At 40.4% G+C, this 25,512-nt stretch overlaps 1 protein-coding gene across 4 annotated transcripts in view; it reads right to left on the bottom strand.

The window, feature by feature from the left end:
* LOC149460506 (UDP-glucuronosyltransferase 2A1-like) overlaps window positions 1–25,512 on the bottom strand; it is a 62,985-nt gene that overhangs the window by 5,539 nt on the left and 31,934 nt on the right. For 3 of the 4 annotated variants that reach the window (XM_089679567.1, XM_089679569.1, XM_089679568.1), the window contains 4 exons: window positions 11,940–12,088; window positions 10,693–10,824; window positions 6,843–6,930; window positions 2,961–3,180 (listed from right to left, as the gene is read on the bottom strand). In XM_089679567.1, coding sequence (XP_089535693.1) covers window positions 2,961–3,180; window positions 6,843–6,930; window positions 10,693–10,824; window positions 11,940–12,088 — 589 coding nt within the window. Of the gene's footprint in view, window positions 1–2,960; window positions 3,181–6,842; window positions 6,931–10,692; window positions 10,825–11,939; window positions 12,089–23,175; window positions 23,926–25,512 lie in introns of those variants that run through there. The other variant, XM_089679570.1, reaches the window with a different exon arrangement.

Genomic DNA, 25,512 nt, shown 5'->3' with positions numbered 1-25,512 from the left:
TCAAGCTGATTTTTTTTAATGTGTGCAAAAAAAAAAAGAAAAAAAACACGCAAAAACAGCTCTGGCAGCGAAAGGGTTAATAACTCTGGCTGATCTACTAGCTAGCTTTTAAAGAACCTTGGTGTCTAGCAGAGTAGAGTGGGGTGAGACACACAAAAATCATCGATCCATTTCTGCAACAGCTTGAAACTTTGCTATTAACAGTCTTTGGTCTGCGGAATGGAATACATGATTAGTGTGTGTTCTATTCCTTTTTTTCTGTTCTATCCAGGACAGCTGCTTCTTTTAGGAATTCTTGAATATCACAATATTAAATCCTCAACAAAACAGACCAGAGGACTCCTATATCAGTAATGATCTTACTCTCCTATTTTATTTCTTAGCCAAAGGGGAAATATTACATCTTACGTTTTTTGACATCCTCCTAGATGGTGAAACTGTTGTGTTGGGTCTGCACTCTTCTACAATAATACTGTTGGTGGCAGCCTGTCCGCTATACCATCATTCTACAGTAACACACCTATAAGTACGGGTGATACACAGGAAAACTTCTCCATAAGCTGGCTGAAGATTAGAAGACTTTCCCATTCATTTCCTATGACTGTCAGATAACCCAAGATGTCACTTCCTGAACTAGAATACACAAATGGGATAGCCTTTCCCTTCATAGTTCTGCATGGAGGCGGGGGCGGGGTGATGTACCAACTCCTTCTGCTCCACAGAAGTAAGGAGTGCTCATCTTGGTGAACCATTAAAAAATGTTTACATTCGTAAGACTTGACTGGTTTGACATTCTTCTCCTGAAGCTTACAAGACATAAGCTCTCTGACACCATTGGACCAGGCCAGAGGAGGTGGGTCAGGTAGACTAAGGGCCCATTCACACCAGTGGACATGCACGAATAACATACACACACTGGTCTTTGTTGTGCAGGTCACAGTGTTTAATTTTTCTTGTTTATTTAACAATACCAACTCCCCCTTCCAAAAAAACCCAATACATTTAGCTCTGCAAAAAAGTGTGTTGTGATGCCCTGATATGCATTTTAACTTGTTAGTGGTATTGTGTAAAAATGCAGACATGCTGCATTAGTTCTGCAACCCGCACCCACACATTTACATGGTGTGAACAGGGCACATACAGAACGATCGTTCTCTCAGTGTTTTTGCCTTATTTATTTATGGTACTTATATAGCACCATCAATTTACGCAGCACTTTACATGTATATTGTACATTCACATCAGTCCCTAACCCTCAAGGGGCATACAATCTAAGGTCCTTAACTCACATTCATACATACACATACTAGGGACAATTTAGACAGGAGCCAATTAACCTACCAGCATGTCTTTGGAGTGTGAGAGGAAACTGGAGGAAACCCACACAGGCAGAACATGCAAACTCCAGGCAGGTGGTGCCATGGCTGGGATTTGAACCAACGACCCTAGTACTGCCAGGCGGAAGTGCTAACCATTTAGCCACTGTGCCGCCCATACCTTGAACCCCCATTGATAAAAGCAGATCAGCACAGCTCAATTACCTGGTGAGAATGTGCCCTAAGAGTAAAAAAATGTTTGGTCCGCACTCCGGAGTCAGCAATATATTTCTATAACTGAGCTGTTCATGGTGCTTTTTTCTGCTCCCAGGACACCCACCAGGCCCTATGTTGCCTTGCCAGTAACCTGGCTCTGATGTGAGACATCTGTGCAGGAAGCTCCTGGTGATGTGCCTTCTGGGAATGATGTCCCAGGGGTACCAGAAAAAACGCTTTGGGTGCGGTAACCCACAAAGTTTCACTAGCATTTGGTCACGCCACTTTTTGATTTTCTTGCACATGCCTCTTGGGCAGACCTTTTAGCTAGTCCAGGGGACATTTTTATATTGATCTTGTGACATTGCAGTTGGCACTTCTTATTTATTTTTTGTTTTATTATTTATCACGGGCACTAGCACTGCACATGTGTTTGTTGTTTTTTTTTATGTACAGAGACTGAGGGTGCAGGTTATCGGGGCTTGCCCTGCTGTGGGGAAGGGGGTAATCTGTGGCCCTTGGGTCTTTTTCTCATCCCCAATCAGGTGGTCTCTCTTTGGGACTTGTAGTACTGGTTTTGGCAGGTCCCTATGATGGGGGGTGCACCTGGCTTCGGTCTAGATAGGGGCAAGGAACCTTATGGCCTATCGGGAGCCCTGCAACCTGGGGAGGGGGGGTTCAGGGTTTTAGGCCCTTCCTCTTTGGAGGCTGGGCCATTACTGTACCCTTATGCATGCTCTTTGTGCTTTGACTTCAAGGTTGACTTTTTTATTCACAAGGTATCATCAAGCATTGCGCCATAGAGCTCCGTACAAAAGAAAAAATCTGCGCATTGCGGTGCTCTGGAAAAAAAACATTCAGGTGTACATTTGTGGTGCATGAATAGGTTGCCTTAACACAATGATTGTGATCTGTATAACTTTCATGGCTGTTTGTGGACTGTGTTACTTTAGTTCAGCTAGTATATAGTCTCAGTTCCAGCTATCCATGTCTTACTATTTTTTTCCCATTCTTTATAATTTCAGGAATGAGTCTTTCTAGTTCCTATGATCGGTTAAGCCATTCTGATCCTGTTCCCTGGGAAGTCTTTTGCCATCAGCATATTACCCTCACCTCTGTATCCAGACCTGATCTGTATATCTGAACCAGTATTATCTTCTGCTATACTGGTAGCAGTACTGGTAGTAGTGGTTACGTAGTCCCTGGCCTATCTGCCGTTAGCTTATTGGCATTTTCAACATAAAATTTGTATTTCATGATTTAAAATTGTTTTTGTACATAGAGTCTGTATGTGTATATGTGTCTATTTGAGGTATTTAACCTACATGGCTCCTTTTCTTGCTCATAATCATCACCAGACAGAACCTAGTGATATTTCAGGAAGCGCCTACTCTATATATTGTTACAAAGGAATATCAAAAGTCTTACGCTGGATTGTTGATGACCATGTTCACTGCATCGACCAGGTCCTGGGTTTGCATTTTGTTTATGTCAACTATAACTGCCATGCCTTTTGTCTTCATATGAATCATATTATCTGGCTGGTCAGCAAAGAGTGGCATTCCAACCATAGGAACACCATGATAAATGGCTTCATATATTCCATTGGTTCCACCATGTGTAATAAAGGCTTTTGTTTTGGGGTGACCTAAAAAACAAGCACATGCATTGTACATTGTAAATATCACTGGTTTTGTTATAACTGTTATAACAGCAACACAATAGTTACAATTACAACACCCTCATTTGCTTCATATTTTATTTTCTCTTGTAATGATGTTTTGCTAATATAAATCAAGCCTGTACATGGTTACATATGAACAAAATTAACTATCCCAAACAATATCCCAGTTTTAGGAAAACATCTGGTAGCCTATTCCAGAGACAGCCTTTTTACACTACTTATAATAGCAACTGATGCTGCGCTACTCAAAATTTACAACAAAAATAATATAACCCAAAAAACATTAAATGCAATCAAAAAAGTAATCAAAAAAGTGTAAATCACACATAAAAATGTGACCAGAATATAATAAACCAATAAATGTTCATAAATGATTAAATGCAGTGACCTAGAAATAAGTAGGGACCAGTATTCATATGTGGAAACATAAATATCGTGAATACATAAATATAAATATAATGTAAATAAACATCAAATATATATAAATTGTGAAAAAATAAAGTGACAAGTCCCAATCAGTGTATAAATCTTCATTAAACTGTGAATCAACCAGTGACCACTGCAAAAATCCTCCACCAGCTAGCGTGCGCACTCACCTCCAGCTATGACCATAAAGGGTCACACATGCTTGATAATATGCTCAGTGATGGCATCTTTGCGTATCCCCTCGATATAGTGTCAGAGAAATCCTATTTAAATGGATGAGAAACCAACTCTGGCACAGGTTATGCAAGCTCCACATAAATGCACCCAGCAGTAATACCTCGGATGCATCAAAAGACTCCTCTCACATGGGCCACAGATGGAAGAATAAATCACAAGGGACTTCCCATAGTGCAATATGTTTCAAAAATGTATTAAATTAAAATGAAGAGCGCTTACATAAAAAAATGGGTCCACAGACCCATAAATGCATGTAGGGGAAAATAGCAGAGATGGGTGTACCAAATTGGGTATAGCAAGATGGCGGCTGCCATCCGTATGAAATGACGTCACCACGCTACCGTCCAAATGATGACGCGATGACGTCACTCCCACATATGCATGCGGGAGCCCCAGGTGGAGCTTACAGCTCTGAAGAAATGGCACAGGCATGCCGTTTTTACAGAGATCATGGGCCGGTGATGTCTCTGGCTGCTGCTCTCCAGAATATCTTCTAAACGGTGCACGTTTAGGAGATATTCATTTTACCTGCAGGTAAGCTTTATTAAAGAACGCACTTTACTACCAATTTAATGAAGGAATAAATATGCTTTTTGAATGCAAAGTACCTGAAGTTGACTTGATTTCAGCACTTTGCAATCCTCAAAACTAGAGTTCACACGGAGAGAGGAAGTGACAGTATAATGAGCTAATCAGGTATGCTGCAGGCAAATATGCTGAAAAGGAGCACACTGACTGTAGGATAGAGCAAAGTGAGAATATAGTTGACCTCATCAATCACAGCTCCTCTCAACAGGGTAGGGTGACCAGTCTCTGTGAGAGAGAAGGTGGTGTCATCCACTTGGCAGGGCTGTGTATATCTAGGTAATGAATATATAGAAATGCAAATCCTTTCTTAGATAGAACAGCTCATATATATTATTTTATATATATATTTAATCTATGCATTTAGATGTTTACCTGGAGTTCAGCTGTAAAAGATGCAATGGCATAACCAGGGGCGGACTGACAACTCATGGGGCCCCCGGGCAAAAGGGGATCATGGGGCCTCTGTGTCCTTGCCCAAACTCAAAAAAGCCTATGAAAAAGGTACCGGGGGCATCTCATGGGGCCCCCTACTGACCCCGGGCCCTTGGGCAGTGCCCGAGTTTCCAAATGGTCAGTCCGCCCCTGGGCATAACACATCATGCATTAAGCCGTGGCATCTATTTAGATTTACTTTTTTTTTTACATTTTTACTAATAGTAACGGTGATGTTACAATCCTTCCGGTTAGATCTGGGGAATTATTTGGTTCCCAAATCTCATGAGAAGAGTTATGACACTATGATGGAGCATCTTCTCATGAGATTTTGGAAGCTCAGCAATCCCAGCATTTTGCCAAGCGGATCTTGTCATCACCCTGTCTATTGCCGAAGCAAGGGGCATTGTGAAGATATCATCTCATTTTTTTTCCCCACAAATGTTTTGTGTTATACTGTAATGCAGATATTGATATGGGAGTGAGGACCCTGACGTATTAAGCAGACATTGCTTTTTACTAGTAAGTCTGTTTCACAGCCTTCGCAATAAAGGCATGGATCTGGTTCCTAGTCACACAGAATACACACCTTAAAGCTGAACTCCAGGCCCAAACACTTTCAATTTAACCACTTCAAGTCCAGACACTTTCACCCCCTTCCTGTCTAAGCCAATTTTCTATCACACTTTGAATCACACTTTCAAAGTGCTATCACACTTTGAATAACAATTGCGCGGTCATGCAACACTGTACCCTAATGCATTTTTTTTGAGACACATAAAACTTTATTTTGGTGGTATTTATTCACCACTGGGATTTTTATTTTTTTGTTATATAAAAGAAAAAGTCCAAACATTTAAAAAAAAAGTGTTTTTCTTATAAAATTTAGCAAATAAATAATCTTTCTTCATAAATCTTGGCCAAAATGTATTCAGCTTTTAAGTAAAAAAAAAATAACCCAAATGCGTTTATAACCAAAAATTATAATTTAAAAAAATGTTTTTTTACATTTTTATATAATATTATTTATGGTTTTTTTAAACATACTGTCACCCTAGCAATACAGTGTCACCATAGTGACACTACTACTTGTGGGGGGTGATGAAGATTTTTTTTTTTTTTGTTACACTGATTGCTTTTACACCCAAAGGCTGTAAAAGCAATCATTTCTCCTTCTCTCTGGCTGCATTCCTGCAGCCTTTGAGAAATACTGTGAGAGCTGTGATTGGTCTCAGCTTGTCACATGGTACAAGGCTGTTGTGAATAGCCTTGTACCATGTGATCTCGGTGATCATTCACAGATTTCACACGTAGTAAGCAATGATGTCAGGAAGTGACATCTTGTTTACTACTATTCATGTGATTACTCATTGGCCAATCAGTGATCACATGATCGGGACCTCACACAGAGGTCCTGTACAGCTCCCAGGGAAGCGGGAGGACGTTTATAAACGGCCACCCGCTCCTGCAATGCACCCTTCTGGCTGTTTATATACATGGGCCAGAGGGGAAGGTTAAATATAATCTGATTGGGGGTATCATAAATCTGGATAATACCTTGTAAAAGTAGCAGTGACATCATCACTGTGCTGCATCTAGCCTGTACAGAAAACAGATGTGGGAGGGGTCTAGCAGACTGTACCCACTAAAGGCTGACTGCAGAAAACTACAGGAGGGGTCAGAGACAAGACCAGTCAACCTGAGCAAAGAGAGACAGCAGCGGTGACAGGTCATATTTACAGGAAGCTCCTGCGCAGAGGGAAAGTTTCACACTGGATTACTGCATAGATCTAGAAGAACTATAAAAAGCACACCAAGATTCAAGAATTAAACAACAAGCATACCCATGGGTCTTGTACTGAATTTAGGTAATATTTATTCATCCCAGAGTTCCACTTTAACTCTCCTATGCTGTAAAATGATAACATTACCAGAAGACATACCTAGCAGATCATTTTGTGGTATCCAGTCATATATCAGTGTATTCTCTCCTAAAGCTTCTGGTCTCTTCCCACTGTACCTCCAGATGACCTGTACCCAAAACATATTTCATTACTTTAATTAAAACAGAAATAATGACCAAGTTCAGGAGTTTTACGTAGATATTTAGCCCTGGTTCACACTGATCCGTCCAGAATTTGCAGCGTTTTCTGTGCAAATTCCGCACCACATCAGAATCACACCCCGTTTATGCGTACCGCTGCGGGCGTGTATGTTAAGTTAACAACACCCCAAAATCGGTCCTCAAAATGCGATGTGCAGAATCGGATCACATAAGTGTGAATACCTATAAGATCCGATTCAAGTGCGGACCCAAAAAAGGGTCCTGCACGTTTTTGCTGAGGGTGCGGTGTGAATAGAGCCATACATGTATGGGGCCAATCGCACTGCACACAAATCGCATATGATTTGCACAGGAATGCGGTGCGGTTCCTGTGCAAATCACATGCAATATACTGCACCGCACATATGTGAACCTAGGCTAAACCATAAGTCTACTTTTATAGAAAATAACCCAGTTTTGTCTTTTTTTTCAAATCAGGATATTTTGTCACAGGTTAAAAAAAAAGATAATTATAAAAATAAACAAGCAAGAATTGTAAAATAACTAACTGGTAAAAAATGTTTTAAGTAGAACTATAGGCAATTTTTTTTTCCATTTTGCATAGCGTAAGGGAGGGGTATAACCGCCGTCAGTTTATCTTTTGCCATCTGTGTCCCATTGAGGTGATGTACCTTCACCTCCTGTCCCCTAGCCAAAACAGGAAGTGAGAAAATCTCTGCAAATTAAGGGAATTCCCTTGGGACCCCCAGGTCACCAGAACTAGTGTCCCTATTGGAAAATTTCTCTATTGCTCTTGCAGCGATGACCCTACATTTGGTGTCTTTAGTCCTTTTATTTATTTCAGGTACTTATATAGCACCATCAATTTATGCAGCGCTTTACATATATATTGTACATTCATATCAGTCCCTAACCCTCAAGGGGTGTACAATCTAAGGTCCCTAACTCACATTCATACATACACATACTAGGGCCAATTTAGACAAGATCCAATTAACCTACCAGCATGTCTTTGGAGTGTGGGAGGAAACGGGAGTACTCGGAGGAAACCCACGCAGGCACGGGGAGAACATGAAGACTCCAGGCAAGTGGTGCCATGTTTGGGATTTGAACCAGCGACCCTAGTACTGCCAGGTGGAAGTGCTAATCATTTACCAAAATAAATATACACAAAAAGGCAGCGCAATAGTAAATAATCAAATGATAAATATACATAAATCTTGCTCCGTGACAATTATTTAAATACCGTATATGTGCTAAATCATATCACCTTATAAAAAACATGTAAACGTGCTCCATCCCATAATAACCATGCGTTTTCTGAAACATATTCCCTGTGCGTTTATATATTAACAATGTCCCAATATAAATTAATACTTCTTAATCAACCGTCCCTTTAAGACTCAGTGCTCCAGGTGATAATGTGCAATCTCTCCTCAATATATATACATCCGGTGATTTCTTGTGACCCCCAGTGTTATATCCTTCTCCGACACACTTATGCGCTCACCTTGTGTATTGACCTGAACTGTCAGGTCAAACCGCGCCTTTCCCTTTAACCTGGGCTGGTATGCTGATGTATCAATCTCCAACGCCTCCTGCACCTCCACACTCCAAAACGCACTTCTTGGAAGTTGACCCGAACCCTCAGGTCAAAAGCGCAACTTTTCCTTTAACCCAGGTGGGTTCGCTGGCGTGTAATATTTCCAACTCCTCATGCACTTCCAAACTCCAAAATACACCACAGAAATAGAAAAAATGCTCCAGATGGTGAAGTATATCAAACCAATAAGAACTTTTATTAAAACTCTAAAATAAACCACTCACATTTTTATGTGTCCCCCTGGGACACTACAGGATCAATAACTCTTTGTATGTAGTTTTTATGAATGAAACTGTATTGAATCCCCTATCCAAGATGGCGGAATGTCCACTTCCGGTTACGGCTTGACGTCATTCAGCTTACTCACTTTGAATGGGGAGGGGGTTTAGGCGGAGACCGCGGCTGTGACCCGAAACCCCACAAGTCCACAGCATGGTCAATAACCTTCCATAGGTACATGTAGCATCCTATCCACTGATAGAATAATGTGCAGAATCATATTCTGAACGTCCGGACACCAGATATGACATATCTGCCTGTGACGGTTAAAGAGATATCACTTCCTGCTCTCGGGTAGACGTTAACTAGGGATGTAAGGCATCAGGTGACTTGCAATAAACTGACCTATCTGAATATATGCTTTGTTCTATTGTACCTATTTCCTGCCAGGAGTTATGAAATTGTATGAAAAAGTGGTTTCAAATGGGATGTATGTTTTACTGCTATTTCGGAATGCTTTTCAAGTCCAGTGACTGACGGGTTTATAGCTTTATGATCCGGCCAGAGCAAGAGTCTGCCAGACACCCTGGAACCAGCTAAGTGGGTTTACAACCATGATGTGTATCCAGCTGTGCCCTGTGCACTCCTGAACTCAGCAAGCACACAGACCACATGCCATTCTACAAAAAGGGAGGGGGACTGATTTGGAGTGAGAATGACACAAGATGGTGGATCTTGAGCAAAATAGATGTCCGCGTCCATATCTGTACGTACGATTGCTACAGAACCCACCTGGATTAAAGGGAAAGGTGCGCTTTTGATCTGTGGGTTCGGGTCAACTTCCAAGAAATGCATTTTGGACTGTGGAGGTGCAGGAGGAGTTGGAGAGTGATACATCAGCATACCCGCCCGGGTTAAAGGGCAAGGCGTGGTTTGACCTGACAGTTCAGGTCAATACACAAGGTGAGCGCATAAGTGTGTCGGAGGAGGATATAACAAACGGGGTCACAAGAAATCACTGAATGTATATATATTGAGGAGAGATTGCATATTATCACCTGGAGCACTGAGTCTTAAAAGGACGGAAGTATTCATTTATATTGGGACATTGTTAATATATAAACGCACAGTGAATATGTTTCAGAAAACGCATGGTAATTATGGACATTATTATGGGATGGAGCACGTTTAGATGTTTATTATAAGGTGATATGATTTAGCACATATACGGTATTTAAATAATTGTCACTGAGCAAGATTTATGTGTATTTATCATGTCATTATTTAGTATTGCGCTGCCTTTTTGTGTATATTTTTTGTATGTGGGAACACTTTACGTTAGCTGCAATATTTGCATATATTGACTTGGATAGGCATATTGTGCTGTAAGTTTTTTCACATAATATTCTAACCATTTACCATTAGCACACTGCAAGCTTGAAAAAGCTCAGTACAGCATTTTTTTTACTGATCTAAAATGCAGCCTATTGTTTACCATGCGCCGTACACACTGTATTCTTGAGTAAAAAAAAATAGAAAAATTTGCATTCCTGCTCAGAAATTTTGCGCCTGTGTGTGCATATGTGTGCAAATACGCCCGTATGAGCATAAATATTAATGGATTTGGCCTAGGAATATACACATGTATACACACAAAACTGATGTCTGAAATTACGGCCAGAAATGCTGATATTCAAACATCAGTACAGTGTGTAAGAGGCCTTACTTTCACTTTTGATGATAATGGTATACAGGGCAAATGGAGGGGGTGAATCCCCCGAATGGGAGCAATGACAACTGACATGGGTTCTATGCCCTCTTCACTCTGCCTTTAGTTATACTTTAATTTATAATCATAATAGATCTAATATACTGTATGTCACTAGTTTATGGAAAACAAAACTACCTTTTGTGGTAACTGGCTCAGGGCAGCAGCAATGACATTGTTTCTTTCTTCTGTCAAATTTTTCACCATAGAGCCAAGGGAAAACACCACAATCCCATGTTCTCCAGAACTTTGGACAATTTTTTCCATTTCCTAGGGGAAAATATATGATCTAAAATTATATAATAATATAAAATATGTAATCAACTGATAATGTAAAATAATGTGTTCTGGTGTACTCAGATACACCAGTTACAATGCCTATCATCAAAGAGATCATTCAATAAAACACTGGTAAAGAAAGTGGCAAAGATTTATGAAAGGAAAGACCAAAAATATTTTGGGAGTAAAAATTACAGGAGTATTAACTCTTCTCTTCTACAGCTTTTCTTAACCTTTTTCCCTCAGGGGAACCATGAATATGATTTTTAGGTCTCAGTAAATCCCTGAGAATAAATATGGTGCATCTACAGCAGGGTTTCTCAACTAGGGTTCCTCCAGAGGTTGCTGTGGGTTCCTTGAGCAGCAAGAAATTCTGCCTCTCAGATAAGTTCCCACTGGCACCAATGATCTTTTTAGCTATCTGAGGGGGGTAATTCTTTCCGCTGAACATCACACTAAAATATTATAAGTTGTAGATATAATAATTTTTAGCAGGAGTTCCCCGAGAGCGGAAAGTTATTTACAAGGGTTCCTCTGTGTTGGAAAGGTTGAGAAAGGCTGTTCTAGAGTATATGGTCATGTTCTATTTGACAGAATTATTTTCAGTAATAATCATGAAAAGAGCACCTAACATTGGTGGTCAGAGGAGAAGGGTCCTTACATTGGTGGTCAGTTGAGAAGACCTCTGACATTGGTGGTCAGGGAAGAAGGGCTCCCTAACAGTGGCCATCAGTGGAGAAGGGTCCCTTAACTTTGGTGTTCTGTATAGGCAGGAGCTCAATCCACCCCTGTTTATGGCTCAAAGAACCTCTACCACTGGAGGAGCCCTACCTAATAAAGGCTTCCCTAGTTATCCAAATCTAATAAAAATACTTACTTTAGATACTCTTTAAAGTACTGCATTCCAGATTTCATTTCATTTACAGTTTCCCTTGCTGGAGAATTCTAATGATGCAGTACAGCCATAAAATAAAATTGTTCTCTATGCTGCCTTCTAAAGTCTCAAGTCGTCAAAACCATCTATAAGCCTGTATAATAAGACTGCCGTCTGCAGAATTTAGCATTATTTACTTGTATGTGTAAAGTTAAGTTAAAGCAGTAGCTACCTCTGGTAAAGGTTTCGCTGGTTTACAGTGTAGGCCTCCAACATACTCAAAATTTGGAAGAATTGGACGTGGATACTCAAAATCCCAGTAAGTCCGTATCAGCCAAATTTCTGCTTTTCCCATAATTTCGCAAAAAGTCGTGGGGCGACCTGAATATAAGAAAAAATAGTAAAACAGTTACGTTGAGAGCATTTGAAATTCAAAAGACATTTAACATGATACATGATGAGTAGGAATAATGTTTCCACCATTCATAAAGCAAAAAGGTCATTTTTACAGTTATGGGTTAAGAAAAAAGAAAAAAAACTTCTTTTTCTAGATATTCGATCTGCAACTTTCCAGCTTCCAGTTTCAGCATATAGGAATGGTCAAAGTGACTTCACAGCGAAATTCAAAATTTCCACCTCACTTGAATTCTTACAAACTTTGTCTCAAATGTTACCATAGCTTGCTTAAGGCACATTTCCTCAAAAAAAAAAATGGCTTTATTTCATAACAAAGCCCGGTGGTCCCCATGTCAATTGCTGACATGGAGATGCATGGCTTTGTTGATAAACAAAGCCATCCCTTAACACTAACCCCTAACCCTTTGCAGAGTCACATTTAACACATCTACCAATGAGATTCGCACATGCCTTCTAAAGTTTGAATTTGATTGATGTTGGATCTGGCAAAGAAACAGGACGTTAAATAGCACAGGTTACAGGAATCAGACCTACCTAGACCACATGTAAGAAGCTCTATGGGATGTAGGTGATGCGGTTTACGCTTAACTGAGAGACACATCATTCTTTGAAGTATGTTTGGCCTATTATAATTTATAGGTCAACGTTTAAGGTGAGCAGGGAGCGGGGCCACAATTCAAGTACGGCGAGGAACATTACTGGATGATAGCACGACATGTTGGACTTTATTTTCACACTTTATTGGAATTTTTTGGGACTGTCACTGTATGCCTTTAAAGTTTTTTTTTAAAGTTTATGGTTTCTTTATATGAGGAGGTAGCACATCATATTTTTGTTTAATTATTCTGTATATGATGGTGTACGGAATGCCTCCATTTCCTGTTTGTTTGCTTGGCTGCACAAATTTTAGGCACCCCTATCAATAGGAGTTTTAGTGTTGGCAGGATACTCCTCAAGGGCTAAATACTTCTAAAAGGATGCAGACCCTGCAGATTTTCTCATTAGAACACTGAGAATGTATCACCTGATTATAATAAACCAAACCTTCCCAATACCTCTGTCCTCTGAGCAACAAAATGTAGGAATCTGCTACAAATTTGTTAAAATCCCTGCAATGTATGTTAACCACTCAGAGGGCATTGTTTTTTTCCCTCAATAAAAGTTACTCTTTAACCCCTTCACGCCGGCGCCTCCCAGCCCTTTAAGGGTTCCAGAATCTGGGAGGCGGGTTTAGGGTCATGTGACCGCCATGACACGCCATCACATGATAGGGAAATGTCCCGATCGAAAGAGGAGATCGGGACCTTTCCGTGAGTAGACATGTGTGCAGGGAGCGCGCACTCGGCACTGTGAGAACTCGCTTCAAAATGGTAGAGCTTTTCTTGTTAAAGCACACAGCAACTCGCTTCATTAAGGGCCTTTTTGCCCAATTTTATTTACAAGAAAGTTCAAATAACAAAAATGCTTCCCACACAGGGGTATCCACCATCAAACAAATGCAAATGATATTCAGCCTTCTGGCTTGTACACCGATTACTGTCTGTCTCCTGCAGACTCTATCCAAAATGGCTTTCCCGCACACAGCTAGCCAATAGCACACAGCTTGTCTGGCTTCCACCTCCACTAGGTGAAGCCCACCTGACTCCAAGGCAGTGACCTCCTGCCTGCCGGGGTGGAGCCCTTCTGACTCCTGTCTGCTGAGGTGGAGCCCAGAATCATGGCCTGGCCTCCACAAAAAGGCCAGCACACACCTGTGCAATCGTAGAGTTGGATAGTTACTTGTGAGCCACTAGGGGTTATTTGCTATATGCAAACTATAATACCAATTGATTGCGTGCATAAAAAAATTTATTAAATTAATTAATTGCGTGCTTAAAAAATTATTTTAATATTAGATCGCAAGGTACTTCGTACACCCTCTCTAGGTGTGTAAATGTTAACCATATAATCCAATATTGTACCGCGCTCCAATATATTCTACCTCATGTGATATATTAAATACCTGTGTGTGCCACCAATTAACAGACAATTTCATCAAACAGAAATACTTAAATCCATAATTTGTGTAAATATAAAAGAAATTAAATTTCTATAAATGTGAAAAAACAAAGAATAAAGTGGGAATGATAGTTCTCCTCTATATGAATTGAGATGGTATTATTCAGACTGGATTGTATTATGGATCTGTGTCCACTGCGTGAACCTCACTCTCCTCAGCACAGCCTTCTCAGTAAATCTTTCTCCGCTAGCTGCTTGGCTTAATCCTCCATATATGGAACATGAAAAGAAGGGAAAAGAAACATAGTGTCTTATCCGGGATTTCAGTTTTTTAATGTGCTTTGATTTCCCACTCACATTGTAAAAGATAAAGTAGCGCTTTACATAAGATGTATCCAAATCATATTATGGTCAGCCTTATAGGTGTGTCTGCCTTCAGTGTGTATACTCGCCGTTCCTCTGTGGGTGCGTGATGACGTCACCGCCCCTCCCCTACGCGTTACGCTACAGGGACTCGTAGCTTCCTCTGGGGGATGTAGTTTTGCAATGTGCAATCAGCGCACTGGCTGCTCTCAAAATATGGGCCCAGGATTGGAGATTTCATCCCTCCCAAATCACTTAGAAATCACCAGGCTACAGGTCCCCAAACAGGCTTTACAAACCAAAGAGGAAACTGATAAACCAGTTTCCTCTGTATTATGAGAACTGCCTGGAGCCCCTCAACCTGTATGGTTGAGAATCCTGGGTCTCCATCATGATTTCCACCGTGGCAGGATACCGCACTGCCACAGCACATATGTCCTTTTTTAATAGAACGCAAATGTGCGGCCGCTCGGCGTCTAGGCCCAGACGCCGGGAGGCCGCACATTTGTGTGCGGCAGGCGTGAAGAGGTTAATATTTTGATTTTTCTATTGGACATTTATTTTAGGATTCACCAATGACAAGATTCCCTGAGCATTATAAGTTAAAAAAAGAGAGCAAGCGGAAGATGAAGTTAGTTGCCTTCAGATTCTTTCCCCCTACAAATGATCCTCTGCACATCTGTCGGAACAGAACAATCAGGGTAAGGGTGATAAGTCCTTCTTCTGACTCATTCAATTATGTGGGTAATGATACAGCAAAGTGGGTAATGATAGCCTGTTAAACATTTGAAAAAGGAATCAGGAACTCCAACTGCTGCTTGGAAATTTAAAGGGTAATCCTACTTTCGTGGGGAAAAAATGGCAAATAAAAAAAAATATATATACTTTATACAATTGCGACAAAAGTTATTTGTACTTGAATGTTATTAACCAGTTCCTGACCATGCTATAGCCAAAAGACATCTACAGCACGATCGGCTAGTTCTGGGAGGATGCCCTCTCCCAGAACCACACCATGGATGTCTTCCCAGAACCACAGCCCTGCGTGCCCCCTGGGGTGCGCTCCGTGTGAGCTGTGATTGTTGTGTCCTTCGGACACAGCTGATCACGTGTCCTGGTAAAGGGCCAATCAGAGCTGCCTTTTACCAAGTGATCAGCTATGTCCAATCACAGCTGATCACAGTGTAAATAGGAAATGACGGTTATCGGCAGTCTTCTCCTCGCGCTGAGCCAGTAAGGCTGGCCATAGACGGGCCGTTTATCGGCCGAATTGTTGGTCGATAAACAAAAAATCGGTCGTTGCTATTGCTGCCACCAATGTCTACGAAAAACGATCATTTTTCGTGGATTTTCCAGCATGACCGATAAAAAGAAACGAGAAGATCCACGAAAAGCGGCCGACGGCATTGCCCCACTAACTGCGTGAATATCGGCTGATTTTTCCTGCGGACGAAAATTCGTCCGATAAACGACCCGTCTATGTCCTGCATTAGTGGCATTTCTCAGAGGGGGCATCTACACTGATCATCAGGGCACTGATCAGTTACCTTTCCTTTTCAATCTTCAGCATTGTATTTTTCTGTAAAATGCAATGCAATATGGCCACCTGGAGGTATTGTGTACACAGATGATGTACAGAACACCCTCCAGAAATGTCAATTCCTCCCTTTGTGATTGGCTCATTGATTTTCCCAGAAGTCTGCATTAAGATACATGTTTGATTTTGGACATCCCCTGCAATAAAATGTCATTTTTGGCACGATACTCCCAAAGGGGACACACGCCTAAAGGGATGCAGGTTTTTTTTCTGAACAAAAGTGGAATTTCTCTTTAAATATGAAATAGTTATCTACAATATTTTATAATTACCTGGCTACAAAAATAATCATTGATTCTGCTTCTCTCAAAAGTTTGCAGATTCAGAGTTATTGTTGTATATGAATCAAATGCTCAACTGGAAAGACAGATCTTTTGTAATAAAGACCTCCAATGTGGTTTGCTTTTGCAGCAGTTATTCATTAACTACATTTATGTACTTTGTGGTTCAGCTGTATTTTGCTAACTCCAACTCTTTTTCTTTGTTCAATGATAAACACAATCTTTTTACCCTTGCACATCAACCTTGAAGATAAAATGGTAGATGGATCATTCATGTGCTCCTAAAATATCCTAACCTACCACCATAGTGCAAAGGTGCATTGACCCAGAGTAATCAGATTTCAGCAGTCATCCTGGGTTCACACTTCATTGGTACATCATATGTGATTCACAAAGGAATCGTACTCCTGTGCAAATCACATGCAAATTCTGTGCGGTGCAATTTGAGCCATACATTTTGTATGACTCAAATGGCACCACATCTGCACCAAAAAGGTTCAGGACCCTTTTTTTTGTTTGCACTAGAATCGGATTGCATGGATATTCACGCCCATGCAATCCGATTCTGCACATAGTGCCGCGTTTGGCAAAATGATTTCGGGGTCTTGTTAACATACCATACATACCCGCAGCGGTTCGAACAAACAGGTGCGATTATGATGTGGTGCAAATTCTGAACCGCATCAGTGTGAATCTAGGCTTAACCACTTCCAGACCGGACACTTTTACCCCCTTCCTGACCAGGGCAATTTTCAGCTTTCAGCGCTATCACACTTTGAATGACAATTGTGCAGTCATGCAACACTGTACCCAAATTAATTTTTTACCATTTTTTTGAGACAGATAAAGCTTTATTTTGGTGGTATTTATTCACCGCTGGGATTTTTATTTTTCTTGCTATGTAAATGAAAAAGTCCAAAAATTTTGAACAAAAGTGTTTTTTTTAATAAAATTTTGCAAATAAATAATATTTCATCATAAATCTTTGCCAAAATTTATTCCGTTATCTTTTTAGTAAAAAAAAACAAAAACAAATTAGTTTATAACCAAAAATTATAATTTTTAAACATTTTTTTTACATTTTTATTTTATTTTTTTATATTATTTTTTATTTATTTATTTTTTTACATACTGTCACCCTAGCAGTACAGTGTCACCATGGTGACACTGTACTACTTGTGGGGGGTGATGAAGATTTTTTTTTTTTTACACTGATTGCTTTTACACCCATATAGGATGTAAAAGCAATCATTTCTCTTTCTCTCTGTGTGCATTCCTGCACTCATTGAGAAGTACTGAGTGAGCTGTGATTGGTCACACCTTGTCACATGGTACAAGGCTGTTGTGAGTAGCCTTGTACCATGTGACCTCTGTGATCATTCACAGATTTCACACGTAGTAAGCAATGATGTCACAAGTGACATCTTGCTTACTACTTTGCATGTGATCACTGATTGGCCAATCAGTGATCACATGATCGGGACCTCGTACAGAGGTCCCGTCCGACGATCGGTGTTTCACTGTGTCCGGAGGACACAGCGGGCACCGGATCGCGGTGCTGCGCGCTCCCAGGGAGCGTGCACAAGCAGGGTGCGGGGAGGCCGTTCATAAACGGCCACCCGACCCTGCACTGCCACCGTCCGGCCGTTTATATGCAACGGCTGGTCGGGAAGTGGTTAAAGTACAACTAATGCAAAACTTTTTTTTTTTCATTTTGGATCGTATAAGAGAGGGATATAAGTCGGTTTTTTGTTCCATCTGCATCTCATTAGGGAGATCTCCATTTCACTTCCTGTCTCATAGCCAAAACAGAATGTGAGAAGAAATCTCTCCAAAATGAGGAAATCCCCAGTTCTTACCAGGATCACTAGAACTAATGTCCCCATTGGAAAATTTCCCCCTTACTCCACATGCACACTGGACATTTTGATAACGCTGGTGATGTTAGCTTTGTAAAGTCACGTTTTTTAGCTTTTATTTTAGCATTTTTGCATTGGTGTTTAGTTGGGTTTTCCTCGCATTGTTCCACGTTTGTGTTTTTGTAGCAGTTTTTAGCATTTTTTTGACCAATATAAAAAATTTTTTTTGTCAAATAAAGTCCAAAAATGCTGGTTTGCGGTGTTTTACCACGTTTTGCCACGGTTTTCAGCATTAGAGCGTTTTTATAGCTAAAAAAAACTGCTCTAGAAACCCCCTAGTCTTGGGGTTTTTTTCCAGCCAAAAAACGTTGATTACAGTCTATGTGTGCATGGACACATAGGATAACATGCTGGGGGTTTACTGGCTGTAGATAAAAAATGTCAAAAGCTAAAAACAGCAGCTGTAAAAACGTCAAGTGTGCATGAGGACTTATGCAGGCCATAGATGGGTCGAAAATCGGCTGATTTTTCGGCCGAAAAAAAAAAAATCGGCCGATTTTTGCACCATTAATGGGTTAATTGGTAGGCCGTTTTTCGGGGTTTTGGCACATTTTTTTAATCGGTGAAGTTGGAAAAATATCAATGATGGGCAAATCGGCCAATCTTTTTACTGATAAAAAATCTGCGCATGAGCAGTGGCCTGCAAGAAGAAGAAAAAGAAGCAGAAAAGAAGAAGAAAAGAAGAAGAAAAAGAAGAAGAAGTAGAAAAAAAAGAAGAAAAAGAAGAAGAAGAAGAAAAAGAAGAAGAAGAAGAATTCCAGTCCGCTATTATATTTGACATGAAAAAGTATTGCGGTTGCAACAATGTATCTATTTGTATCCGAATTAAAAACATCTGTATCCGCAATGGATACAAATAGTTACACTGTTGCAACCGCAATACTTTTTCATGTCAAATATAATCACTGAGCTCTCTGCAGGGACAGAAGTAATTAAAGGCCGGCCGTAGACAGGACGAAAATCGACTGCTTTTTTTTACCGTTGGTGGTAACGTCGGCCTATTGAACGACCGATTTTTTTGTTTTTTAAAAATGGCCGGTTTTCGACCCGTCTATGGCCTGCATTATTCTTGTTCACTTTCACTCTCGGTGATAACATTAAACAGGACACATAGAGAGGGTGAACTTTCCTTATGGGGACACAAACACCAATAAAAAATTGACAGATGTTCTTATACCTATCCACTCAACTCCAACAAAAAAAAAATGTTTTGCCTTTAGTTATACTTTTAGGGATCTATTTATATATTAAAAAAAAGCACCGCGAATTGTCATCATTTGTGCGTAATGAATAACACTCGTAATGTTAATAACGTGTTTAATTGCTTCTTTGTTGCCTTTTGCCAGGCAAAAATAACAGTTCCTAACATTTGATCCTAAGGCTCCATGTACACGGGGCGTTTTAATAATGCCTTGTAACGTTAGCTGTGTAAAGTTGCATCAAAAACATGAGTTTTTCAGCATTTTTTAGCATTTGTGCATTAGTGTTTAGCGGAGTTTTGCGGCATTTTTCGCGTTTGTGGTTTTTAGCGTATTTTTTTTTAAAATATTTTTTTTGCTCAAAAAAAGTCCAAAAACGACGGTTTGCTGATTTTTACTGCGTTTTGCCGCGTGCTTCAGCATAGAGCGTTTTTACAGCTAAAAAGCTCCTCTAGAAACCCACTAGTTCTGGGGTTTTTTTCTGGCCAAAAAATGCCCCTTCCAAAAAACTTTGATTGCAGTCTATGTGTGCATGGACACATAGGATAACATGCTGGGGGGTTTACTGGCTGTAAAAAACCTTGCCAAAAGCCAAAAACCACAGCTGTAAAAATGTCCAATGGGCATAAGGACTAAGCCCTGGTTCACAGAGGAGTGACTTCAGGTGCTACATGCGATTTACAAATTGCACATGAAGTCACATCTAATATATTTCTAAGACACGGTCTTAACCTCCCTGGCGGTATGATTATTTCAGATTTTTGGTGCTGAAAGCGGTACCATTTTTTTGCATGGAAATATGTATTTTTTTTTATTGTAGGCTGTAATTTTTAGGAAAAACTCATTGAAATCTGTCCGAACAAGAGTCTAGTAAACATCCCGGGTATGATAAAATTTGAAACACAAAATCATAAATTATAATTTAATAAATAATCATAAAAATAATATAAAAATAATAAAAAATTTAATTCAATAATATAATCAAACCAAAAACACTGAAATGTGAAATAGAGCGCCAAGTTCGCACATTGCTGAGCTCAGTCGCAAAATCGTTTTCAGTTTCTGATGACGAATTTCCCCCACGAATCATTATCACTCAATTCTGTAAGTGGTTCTGATTTACTATCGCTGTTCTCTAGCTGATCTAAACCGCTTTTGACCTAAAGGGACACTTTTTGGACGCCATGGACATTTCTCAGTTTCCAGGCAGAAAGAACAGACAAAATGCAGGCAGGGCGCAGGACAAAGCACTAGGGACAATATGTATGTGAAATAGGTTGAAACAGCAATGTTTTACTGTGTAAAATGAAAAAAAAAAAAAATGACATTTTTTAAAATTTTTAAATTTCCCGCCGCCGGCGGCGGCGGCGCCCGTACGTCCCGACGTCACAGGGACAGGACACAGAAGCCGGATGCCGGCATCGGCCGGAGGAGATGGCCGGGGACGCTGCAGGGGACACATCGTGGGAGCGCAGGGTAAGGTAAGTGAAGAACACATGCCGGAGCAGTGCCGCATGGTATTCCCGAGTGTAGCTCGGGGTTACCGCTTTTGGTACTGAAATGTTACCCCGAGCTACACTCGGGAATACCGCCAAGGAGGTTAATCAGTGCGATCTCAAAAATAGTTCCTGTGCTACTTTTTTCCGATTTCATTGCAACTTGCATTGACTTCTGTTAAGTGAAGTTGCAAACCGCAGTGAAATCAGAGGTACAAATCGCACTGATCTGCGGCTTTGAAATTCTTTCTTTGAAGTAGCATGATTTCAAGGTCGCATTCAGTGTGAACCAGGGCTGAGGGTAAAAATAGCTGTAGGAACATTCAACCATGAGAGTTAACAATCACCAACAGATAAAACAGCCTAACAGGCTAGGAACATTCAACTACCAGGGGGAAGATATATGACAGACTTCAGCACAGAGCACAGTCTATGAAGAATTGTGTACGAACAGCCAAACAAATTGGTGTTCGGTCAAGTGAACCTCAAGCTGCAGTGTGCACTGCCCCTAAATATTTCACTTTGCACTACAGCTGGAGGTTCAATCGGCCAAACAACCATTTATTCAGCTGTTCTCACAGGATTCTTCATAGACTACAATAAGGAAAAACCAGGGGAAAGAAAACCCACTGGCATAGAGGTCCTAATGAGAACAAACAGCGGCTAGAAAAAATTATTTATTAACAAAATCAAACAAAATAGAGAAACAGACAACCTCCCCCTGACATAAACAATATACATCGACAACGTTGTCATGTAGAAGACAACCCACGTTCCGGGATCCTGGACTCACTGACATGCACACACTCACGCACAGAGCAGTCAGTCTACAAAAAGTAGAGTAGTAAGCTCAAAGAGAATGGATGGAGCACAGTGCTAAGGTCTCCTGGATACAGTGTTACATGACCGCGCAATTGTCAATGAAATGCAACAGCGCTGAAAGCTGAAAATTGGCCTGGGCAGGAAGGGGGTAAAAGTGCTCGGTAGGCAAGTGGTTAATGCAGAAAAAAACAAAAGCTAGAAACTTTTGTCCAGTTCTACGGACTTGACCGGTTCTACTGAAAAACGAATGTGAAAAAATGGAAAAAAGAGGACCTAAAGGGTCCATTTGGAAATTAATGTTCCCTTATATTTGCCTAGATTAAATTTATACACTTAAGGGTATACTTATAAAAAATTTTGCTTTATGAATGCCTTTCACCAGGGGAATGTATCATTCTCCGTCATTCGATCCCAAGAGAAAAATAGCCAGAAGAACATTTGATCATGAGAGATAACATTCACTAATACAGAAAATAGCCTAACACTATAGGCTAAAAACATTTGACCTGCAATAATAGGACACTTGGTTCTGTATTCTCTAAAAGTGGCAGTACTGGGAGGTGGGTAGGAGGTGGAACCAAGGGAGGATGCTCGGAGGTGGGTAAGGGGCAGAGACAGGGGTTCCTGCACCTATTCTCTGAGAAAAAAAGTATATAATTATAACTTTTATCTATGTAATGCAAATGAATCCTATAATAAGACATACATTATAAACATGAAATAATATAGAAAGAAGGTTTGAATCAGTGTTTGTTGGAAATAAAGCAATCAAGCTAGCATGTATCATTCTTACATTACCTATATTATTTATTGGTTTGGTTCAGGGGCCCAAAAACAAAACTGAAGGCTCCCTGTGTCTCTAGTATTCCTCTGAAGTCATTTTCACTGGTGGCACAGAATAAAACTGATTACATGGCAATCTTGAAGTGGTTCCCAATCTATATTTTGATTTATTTTATGCATAAATCACTGTATAGTCCAATAGCTTTGGCCTTCTACGCTTCTGGGTCCCATAGCAGCTGCATGGCCTGCTTGGCTATAGTTACATGCCTGCTGACCATCTTCATCTAGTGAGACACCTGGCTGTCCTCTGTAGTGACCCACAGATCCTTCTAGTGCAACTTGCCTGTTTGTCAGAAATGAGAATGGGAAAGTTTTATTCCCATTGTGTAGAGATTTACTAATTTTACCCACAATTCTTATTACCCCTAGAATAGTCCTATATGGCCTGATGCTTTCCTAAGCATGACATTTGGGCTCCAAGTTTGGGCTGTTCATGTTCACACTAACAGTATATTCATATGAAAGGAGCTTGAAGATAATTCTATAATGAATGAACTATATAGTGCACCTAGAAATTCCACCAGTATACTTACCTAGTGCCTCGCTGTAATATGCATCCCAAGATGATGAAAGGACAGAGTAAAGTAAAGCATCTTGAGATAAATAAAATATTGTATTTCTTAGGCGTTCTATAAAGGACATTCTATCTGTGAATCCAGTCATTATAGCGGGTACATAAGAAAATGGCATTGGTTGCTGACCACAAAGTCTTTCTATAATATTAGCCACTGAGAACCTAAAAGAATAGACAAATGGTACTCCAATGATCTCAGCGATAAGTTCACCACAAGGAGCTAGTGGGTCTGCAACAAGGATATCAAACATCTCATCTTTTAGCATCTTTAACATCTGCTTGTTCTTTATGATGCCATCACATACTAGATGTTGTACCTCCAAGGAGTCCGCCGTGCCTTTTTTCATTCGGGTAAAGAATTCCCAGTAGGTCATATTAGGAAGATCATAAATCCATATGCGTAAGAATTCCTCTAGTAGCTCTTCATTTCTGGCTCTTGAGAATGCAACAGGGAAGACTTCAAATTTTAAAGCTGAGGTTTTGTTGGTGTCCATGATAAGGTTGGCTGAATTGACCAGCACCGTTACTTCATGGCCCTTGTGTGCAAGGTTTTCAAGGATCACATTTAAGTTCATAAAATGACTGCCGTCTGTTGGCCAAGCCAGGATTTTCCCTGAGTATGCTGTGCCAAAGAAACTTAAATGCATCAGAAGTAAAACGCTTGCATGGAGCATTTTGAAGATCTGGAGTTCATACAGATTTCCTTTGACAAACGCACAGCAGGAACTACCCAGCAACGTTGCTCTTTGTTAGCTTGGTTTGTCAGGAAATCACATGATCTGTACAATCTATAAAATGAATTCCTTTTAGCAAAGAATAAAGGAATGCTTTCCATTTCTTTTTACAATGCTCCACCTACAGACCAGCAAGTGATATGCAGGTCATTGAAAGCAGATACTATTAGGGCTCATGTATATAGGGCATTTGGAAAACTCTTCTGAAAGATGGAAACTGACTGCTAGAAAACGTAGGTTAAAAACCGTCAGTTTAGCCACATACCACATTTATAAGCTTTTGCATTTAGAAGCATTTTTAAAAGATAACCTCAGGAGACCCTCCCAAATGCCCAGAATGCACTGAAAAATAGTAAATAATTAACTATTTCAGACATTCTGAGAGAAATTGAGAGAGCAGAAGCAGAGAGAACAGTATGTGTTGAGATCACCTGTCTTTTCTATTGTATTCACTATGGATCCCATCATGAGCATAATGCAGCACGTTCTACCATTTTTACCTTCACGCAAAACCTGGAACTGACTGCGCTGGTGTGCTGGGTCCATTTGAATGCATGGAAAACGCTTTGCATGCATTTCTGATGATGAAAAAAGGTTCTGGACAGCATCTGGATATGGACCTGTCAAAAAACACATCTAAACGCAAACGCTTGTAAACGCGGTAAACCCCATTTACAAGCGTTTGGCGCTTGAAACATCGGTAAAATCTACTCCTGAACGCAATTTTGGTGCGTTCAAAAAAACGACTGTAAACTCAACTGCCTGTAAACGACTGTGTACATGGACACATAGGAAAACATAAAGGAGAGTTCAGGGGCTGCTGAAAAAAAACGCTCAACAGCTCCTGAACGTCAGTTTAGCAGCTGCAGTGTACATGAGCCCTTAAGCGAATTGCTGTGCAACACTGTGTTTCCTATGTACTGTATGAATAACATGTATATCATTATTGAACCACTTCATTAGGTACATAATGTAGGTAAAAGAAGAAATTGTCAATGGTAACATCTGTCATATTATTTTGCTTATTATCTTCCTATTTGTAAAAAAAAAAAAAGTATGGTCTTTTATAATTGGTTTACCATTTTTGCTTGTCCTAGAATAAAGCTCACTGACAGGGATCCCCCACACACCACACCCACAGCGACTAGCTAACCGAGGCGCACATATGCGGCCGTGACTTTGGGTAAAGAGTGAATAAAGGGGACTTAACTTTGAATATATAAAACCGTATATAAGACCAGCCGTGATATACGTTCACAGACCGCACTACCTCTGGCCACAACCGGAGGGAGACTCCACTCCAATCCAGCTGGCTGACCACACACACTGGCAGATACAAATCTTATATATAAAATCTGGTGCACTGACTAGAGTTGAGGACCAGCTTAGTAATTACACACCCTTCTAGAGTCCCTCCAGCTATCCTACAGCTTGAACCCCGATGTTAATCACTCTTCCACTGTCCACACACCCCCACACCAGACACACCACACAAGGTAGCCTGCCACCACCCAGCAGTTTATCCGCAGAATGGTCTGCTGAGACACCACACACCCACAGAT

This window comes from Staurois parvus, unplaced genomic scaffold (genome assembly GCF_062004578.1).
Source record: "Staurois parvus isolate SC_StPar_1 unplaced genomic scaffold, SC_StPar_1.0 ptg000227l, whole genome shotgun sequence".
Taxonomy (NCBI): Eukaryota; Metazoa; Chordata; class Amphibia; order Anura; family Ranidae; genus Staurois; species Staurois parvus.
Note: the sequence above shows the minus strand (reverse complement) of the source record. Positions and strands in the feature narration are given on the sequence as shown.